This window comes from Juglans microcarpa x Juglans regia, chromosome 8S, assembly GCF_004785595.1.
Source record: "Juglans microcarpa x Juglans regia isolate MS1-56 chromosome 8S, Jm3101_v1.0, whole genome shotgun sequence".
In the NCBI taxonomy this organism is placed as follows: Eukaryota; Viridiplantae; Streptophyta; class Magnoliopsida; order Fagales; family Juglandaceae; genus Juglans; species Juglans microcarpa x Juglans regia.
The window spans coordinates 246,501-255,185 of record NC_054609.1 but is presented as its reverse complement, the minus strand read 5'-3'; the positions used below and the strand labels follow the sequence as shown (position 1 = coordinate 255,185).

The window sequence follows — 8,685 nt, the reverse complement described above, 5'->3', positions numbered from 1 at the left end:
AATACTAAATAACTATAGACTATACCAATATTAATAGTAATACTAATGCTAAATGCTATATTATAGTGATATTAATACTCAATATAGTTATATTGATATTGTCATATTAATACTAACATATTAAGTTAACTATATTATTATACATATATTATACTATAACTCTTATAATATATTAATATATACTAGTACTTTAAATTATACTATTATAGTGTTACTACTAGTACTACATATAGTATATATATATATATATATATATATATATATATAAATATATATATCTATATATTTATATATTATAGTGATATAGTGATACTAATACTATATGTTATACATTATGGAATATAATAATACATTAATACTAAATTATTACTAATACTATATACTATACTATTAGTAATAATGATATTAATACTATATATAGTTATAGTAATTAGTATAACTATATAATAGTATTAGTATTAATATAGCTATATAATAGTATTATTTATAGTGATTTAGTATAACTATATTAGTATAAGTTATAATGATTTGGTCTATTCATATTAGACTATTAGTATTAGTATAAATATTAGTATAAGTTATAACTATATCACTGATAGTATTAGTATACTAATACTAATAGTATTAGTATTACTATAGTAATATAGTATTAGTAATAGTATAACTAATACTATAGTGATTTATATAGTAATTTATATATAGGCTTAAAGTGAATTACTAATAGTATTAGTATTAGGCCATAAAATGTAATTAATATACTAACGTATTAGTATTATAGTATTACTAATGTATTTATCAAAATTAAAAAAGAATATGTTGAGAATTTATTAGGCTACAAAATGTAATTATATATATATTTTATATTTAAAACATATGATCTAATAAATGTTTATGTTTAAGATTAAAATTTTATGTTATAAATTATAATATAACATTATTTTATATATTATTATAATTTATTTATTTTATATATAAAAATATATGTAATATTAAAAATATTATATATAGTATTAAAAATTAATTAAAAATATATAAATATGCAAAATGGTCCGGTCCGGTCTCAGAAGACATAAAATCGAGATTGGACTGGTATTGATCGGTTTTAAAATAGGAGGAACCTATCCCAAACTGAACCAGCCGATCCGGTCTAGTTTGGGCCGGTTCATCGGTTTTTCGGTTAATTTTTACAGCCCTACTTACAAATATATTCAAATAAACAAGTTCCATACAAGCATTTTATAAATTTTAAAAAAAAAAGTTACACTAATAAAAAATAATTTTTTTACACTTTTTTTAGGTGGAGTTCAATTTTTTACAAGAGCTTGTATAGAATTTTTCTATTTGAAGTTTGTGTCAATCATTTCTCATATAATATATAACATAAATGAAATATTGCATATAAATGAAAAAAATAGTACTTATAATTAAACTATAATATGTAAAATGCAGAAACACTAATTACAGTACCTGATGATGTGATCAAATTCACATCTCAAGAAGGAAAAAGGAAAGGAAAAAAGAAAAAAGTAAGTTGATGATGATACGGAAGTATAAGTTTTTTTTTTATTTTTTTATTTCAACTATTTCTGTATTCATTTCATCAACTATTCACGTGTTACATCTTTTTTCTTTACAATCAAATTGTACACAGTTGCTGAAAATTCCTTTATCCAGCATTGTTCTTCATCAAACTTTAAGTCTAACTTTGCCAACTGGTGAGCCACTTCATTCCCTTCTCTTCTTAAAAAATCAACAGTCTACTTCTTCCTCTACTATAGTATATTCTTCATATCTTTAATGAGTTGTCCATCCCATGCTTCATTTCTCATATCAGCCCTCACAGCATCAATGACCTTTTTTACATCCCCTTCAAAATCGACCTCATGAAAGTCCAACTCATTACATAAGCACATAGCCCTCCATAAGGCATTACATTCAGCCATAAAGAAGACCTGTAATAATCTCTACTAGCACACATTGAAGCTAAAACATCCCCATTACAATCCCTTATCACAATACCTAGACCCATCCTCTGTTGAGTTAGCACCATTGCAGCATCGAAATTAGTTTTGAATCTATCACCATCTAGTTTCCTCCATTCCACCTTTTCCACAGTCCCATTTCTTCAGACCACAATCCCTTCTTTTCTTTTATTTGTCAGCTGAAATTCATCAATTAACCATGCAGTAGCATTCTGTACCACTACTCTGGGGCAAGAAAATTTATCTTCAAAGCAAAATTTATTCCTTCTTGACCTCACATTCTTCATTATTACCACCACTTTCTCTACTTTATCTTTTGGTAGATTTCTATACATGACTTCTGTCCATATATAGCTGTAAAAAATCCAAGCAGCTATTCTTTCATTTATTCACAGGACTAGCATTTTATGCCCACACATCATGACAACTCCATAGAGCATGTTCTTGACCACATATTACACCATGCGGTATACGTTGGATATATACAGGCCGCATGGTGTCTTGGGGTCCATATATATAAATTATGCATTCATGCATGTATCTGCACACGTACAGCATGCAAGCGGCTTTGCAGAAATATTATCATGAGCTAGCTTCTTTCGTTGTATTGCTTTCATGATAGAAAGAAAAGCAAAAGATTTTTCATGCTGATAGCTCGCAGCTGCTGGCTAGTGTACTCTGAAAATGACACCGCGCGCATGCACTAGCTTGCTAATTGCTAGCTTAATTATCTTCACGCCCGAGACTTAATTGAATGATATCGAGACACATGATATATATATATATATATATATATAATATATGTATTAATTCCCTCATGGAATTTATTGATAATTTGATATGAAGGTTTAAATTTGCAGAACTAATATGCAGAGAAAATTATATCATCGCTTGACATGATCTTGCTTAATTATTATACTATCAACAAACCTCTATCATTAATTATTAAGAAGTGTTTAGTACGTACGTGCACTTGCATGTATAGCAAGCACATATATATTAATTATTGGGAGAGAGGGAGATCAGAGAGAGAGGTAATTATTAAAAAAATAAAAATAATAATAATAAGATCAACTACTTTAATTTTAGGCGCTAATAATAATGGTTCAATTATTGGGCTGGAGGTCATGCAGTACATGCATGATTACCAGCTTATTAATTATATTAATGCATCGATCATGTACTAGCTAGCTCCCAACTACTCTAGTTTTTTATTTTGTTTGTGATATTCCCACTCAGTATATGTAATTACTAGTGTTCTAGATCCTTCCTCTTTTCTGATCTATCCTGTCTGCATTATGTTGGGTTGGTCTTGTCGTATTTCGGAGCATTAACTCATTTGAAAATCCTCCATATCTCAAGCTTATACGTACTGATTTCCCACGATCTCTGATATTTCATTTTTTTTAATTGCATAACAAACTATATACATTAATATATGTGTCACTATTTTCAATTATATGTGCGTACGGGACAAGAAGTGGGAATATTGGTGGAGAGAATAATTAATTATATAAGCTTCATTAATTGATCAGCTAGCTCGCTCTCTTTCCATCACATAATTATAAACCTTTTCATTTATTTCTATGGATTCTGATCATCTTCTCAGCTTGGTGCATCGTAACTTTATTTAATTTGGACTGATCTCCAGAAGCTAGCATTCGTTCGTGAACAAACAAATATATATATATATATATATATATATATATATATTAATCTTGCTTTAACACTGTGGTATCCATTAATTATGGCTTTTGCCTTAAGTACCCTATTAATATAAACTAGCTAGCTAGCTGCTAGGTGCATGCATATATGCAGTACTTGCTAGTCACGATCTGATTTTGTTCTAAACAGTGATCTAATTCCGGTCGATCGATCGAGTAAAGATGGACTTAATTAGCCATTGATCATCTGGTGTTGGAAGTCTGATCGATCAGAACCAATAATTAATTTATGGGACGCCGGCCGCCCGCCGTGCAACGTGTGAATGATCTAGTACTGCATGCTTTAAGTTTATGAGATATTTGATATTCCCGGCGGCCCGGCCAGCTCATGTATATATAAAGCCTTGATTACGTTTTACATATACAAATCTGATCTGTCAACTTAATTAATGTTATTATATATAAATTACAAGCTAGCAATTAAGCATATATGCATGCTGCATTAATATGTCAAAATGAATGAGCTCAGCCGCCATTATAGAGTTAAAATATCAGATTAAGCAATCTTTGCTTTTAAACTAACATCCCACTCATTGAGGAAAAAGGTAGCACGATCGATCTTTAGAAGTTAGTGTTTCCGCCACAAAAGAAACATAACTTTCCTTGAGATAAGCCGCCCAAATATAAAATTGGAAAGAGAACTATTTGCTAGCTAGTGATCATCATCGATCATTTCACTGGTTAATTTATAATATGATCAGAAATAATAATGTTTACATATATATTCAACCATGCATAGACACAACATAAAAAACCTGCAGGCCGAAACGTACACATGCCTTGATCATCTGCTGAAGCAAGGAGCTGCATGGAAAACAAAGAAAACCGAAAATCTGGATACTGGTTCTAGCCAGAGGTTATATAAATATATATATATATATATATATATATATATATATAGATATATAGCAATATCCTCTCAGTCAATAGACACCAGATCAGGTCATGTAAGCAAAGCACAATATCATGATTGCAGATGGTGCATGGTGAAATAACCTAAAAAGTAAATCCTTTATAAGGTACAAAGAAATTTAAAAACATATATATGTGTGTGTGTGTGTGTGTTCACGTGCAGCTTAATTCCATAATATGTTGAATAAACATATATAATATATATATATATATATATATGGTTTAAATTTGTAAAAAGGCTATTGATCTATTAAATATTTAAAAGGAGGTTATATCTTTTGGTTTATGACAAAAGAAAGAGATTACTTTTGCGAACTATATATATCTCACAAGGGTACGTACGTAGTTAATGTTACCTTTGTACCTAAGATTTCAAGGTGTTATTTGGGAAGGCTGGCTAGCTAATTTATAAATATCATAAACTTCAATACAATATATATATATATATATATAATATTATCTCTAGCTAACACTGATATATAAATCTATATATATATATATATATTTTATTTGGATCATAGAAAGCTAGCTAGCTAGCTTCTTAATTATTTGGATCCAAGAAAGGCTAAGATCCTAATTCAGTACCACTCGACATACAATTATTGCGAAAGAGTTTCACGTACGTCGAACTTGAACAGGAGTCAATCTTCATCATTATACCATGTTCATGTTGGATGCAGTTCACGAACAGTACTACTAAAGTCACATCTATAACTACGTACTACTATATATTAATATTAACCTTAATTAATTGCAGTGCTTAATTCTGATCATCGATTGATTGATCTTGAGACGATTGATCATCTCAAGGTCCAATTGATCTTGTGCAAAGTTTCATTTTGGTTTTGGCATCTTTATTGATCAAGATCAATTAATTGAGGTACTCAAGATCAATTAATCCTAGTTGTGCTATATATTTCTCAATTCATTCATATATATATATATATATATATATATAAGCTAGTACGCTTCAAGTATATTAATTAAATTGCATCTACCTAGTATTAATTCATTTCCAATTCAAGGAAAATTAGTAATCATGATATTGTAAAAATTAAAAAGAAGTCTGCATGCATGACAAATATGGATTTCTCAGCCTTAATTTTCTTTAATTCTTGATGGTAACATCTAATTTGTTTATCTTTAAAACATCTGAAACATATTTTAAATATTTTAAACAATGTACGTATATTGTTTTTTTATTAATTAATTAAGTATATTAAATCTCTACCATATATACTAGTTAACGTACAATTATATATATATATATATATATATATATATGATATTCATCTCCATCCCAGCTTGCTGCATGCACTTTATAAATGTTGAGACGACCCGGCACTTTATATATATATATATATAAAGGGGTCATATATAGCTTCATATATATATATATATATATATATATATATGTTGGAGTAAATATAATATTGGTAGTGATCAATTGATGAGAACTTATATTTACGAACCAATTAATTAAGTGGCCTGGATGCATGCCAGGTGGTGGCCGTGGTTGAATCATTTCCATCTATCCTCTTACGTACATTCGAATCTGATCTAATTAAGACTTAATTGGAAGACATATAAAGAGACATAAAAATACCTTTTAAAAAAAATAAATAAAAATTGGTGCATGTATGATTAATATACAGACCAATTACTCCATTTCATGCACCCCCGTGGTCAACATTAATATCATTGCTGTTATAAAGTGAAAAAGGATATATATATATATATATATATATATATATGAGATTATTAGCAGTACTACTAGTACTGATCTCCTAAAAAAGTTGAAGGTAGGAGAGCACGAGACATTAATCCAAAAACTAGATTAATACAGATTAAAGAAAAGAGAAACACATGAGTCAGAAACCATGCTGCAGTGCCCGGCCCCTCGAACCTTTTTTTTTCTCTGTATATTCCAAAACCACAAGTCTATAAATCCACCCCACCACCAAAACCCTAAGTGCCTGCCCCAGAAAAAAATAAAAATAAAACACACTTAAAGCTAGCTAGCTATGGATCAATCCTCACCAGCACTTCTACTCGTGGTGGTGGTGGTACTGTTGTTTCTCCACCTCCACCTCCCAACTGGCATCGCCTCCACCGCTTTCACTTCCACCCCCGCCTCTTCAGCAAACCATGGAAACACAATACCTGATGATCATCACTCTGATAATTCCCAACACTTGAACGTAAAAGAAATCATGGCCGACACCAAAGTTATTTCACAACCCCAAGAACTTCTGGAAACCCATCATGAGACTAGCGACGGAAAATGGAAGCTGAAACTACTTCATAGAGACAAAATAACAGCAGCATCCCTCCACCACAACTTCCACGATCGTTTTCGTGAGCTCATGAAACGGGACGTCAGTAGGTTCACTAGCCTTATCCGCCGGCTGACTATTAACGGCACTAGTAGTACTAGTGATGACCCTTATCATCATGAGGTACTGGAAGAGAATTTCGGGTCCGATGTGGTTTCCGGGATGGACCAGGGAAGTGGGGAATATTTCGTTCGGATAGGAGTTGGTAGCCCTCCAACAAGTCAGTACATGGTCATCGATTCTGGCAGTGATATTGCATGGGTTCAATGTCAGCCTTGCAACCAGTGTTACCGCCAGTCTGACCCGGTATTCGACCCAGCAGATTCAGCTTCCTTTGCCGGAGTGTCCTGCAGCTCCGCTGTTTGTGACCGTCTTGAGAAAGCTGGTTGCCATGGGGGTCGGTGTCGATACGAGGTGTCCTACGGTGACGGTTCCTACACCAAAGGAACGCTAGCACTTGAAACGCTGACGTTCGGAAGGACAGTGATTCGGAATGTGGCGATCGGATGCGGGCACACAAATCAGGGAATGTTCGTAGGAGCGGCGGGGTTACTGGGACTTGGAGGTGGGTCTATGTCGTTTGTGGGTCAGCTTGGTGGTGAGGCAGGAGGTGCCTTTAGTTATTGTTTGGTGAGTCGGGGAACGGAAACATCGGGGTCGTTAGAGTTCGGGAGAGGAGCGATGCCCATGGGTGCAGCATGGGTGCCTTTGATCAGGAACCCAAGAGCCCCCAGTTTCTACTACGTAGGACTATCGGGTCTTGGAGTGGGAGGCATGCGGGTACCCATACCAGAAGAAATGTTCCGGTTAACAGAATTGGGTTATGGAGGGGTTGTAATGGATACGGGAACTGCAGTGACAAGGCTGCCAACAATGGCATACGAGGCGTTTCGTGAAGCCTATATTGATCAAACCCGAAACCTCCCTCGGGCAACTGGAGTGCCCATATTTGACACATGCTATGACCTATCTGGGTTTGTGTCAGTCCGGGTACCAACAGTATCATTTTATTTCTCGGGTGGGCCAATCCTGACCCTTCCAGCAAAGAACATTCTAATACCAGTGAATGAGGGGGGAACTTTTTGTTTTGCATTTGCTCCATCTTCATCTGGACTTTCTATTATTGGGAACATCCAGCAAGAGGGCATCCAAATAACCTTTGATGGGGCAAATGGATTTGTGGGATTCGGTCCAGATGTTTGCTGATGATGATCGTGATCAAGTGAAGACAGGCAGCTAGGAGTACGTACGTACGTACTAACTATATGAATTTTGCTAGTTTTATATAGTTATGTTCGTGTTAATTTAGTGCCTGCAGGTACGTAGTATATATATGTACATCTACACGATCGATCGAGTATTATTATTACTATTAAGGTCATTAATTAATATCTAATGTGTTTGTGAAAATTTTGCTGGTCATGATCATCGGTACGTAGTATATTAATTCCTAGCTAGCCTGTTATCATCAAGGGTAGTGATCAGTGTGTACATCATGAGAATTATATATATATATATATATATATATATATATATATATCAAGGTATTATTAATTAATGCTTGTTTGTCGCTAACTACCAGCTTTCTAGTTAATGATATATTTGCATGTGGAGTACTACTGTGCTTTGCTCCTTTTTCTTTTTTCTTTTTTAATTTTTCAATCCGTAAGATGTAAAAACAATATTCTAAAGTTATAATAATAATGTTGATATTAATTCAGACGAGTTATT

At 32.8% G+C, this 8,685-nt stretch overlaps 1 protein-coding gene across 1 annotated transcript; it reads left to right on the top strand.

Annotated features, from left to right (window-relative positions):
- Positions 1-6,443: 6,443 nt before the first annotated feature.
- Positions 6,444-8,323, top strand: LOC121243913 (protein ASPARTIC PROTEASE IN GUARD CELL 2-like). Its single transcript, XM_041141972.1, has one exon. The coding sequence runs from the start codon at positions 6,643-6,645 to the stop codon at positions 8,158-8,160; it is 1,518 nt and encodes a 505-aa protein (XP_040997906.1). The 5' UTR covers positions 6,444-6,642; the 3' UTR covers positions 8,161-8,323.
- The last annotated feature ends 362 nt before the right edge of the window (positions 8,324-8,685 follow it).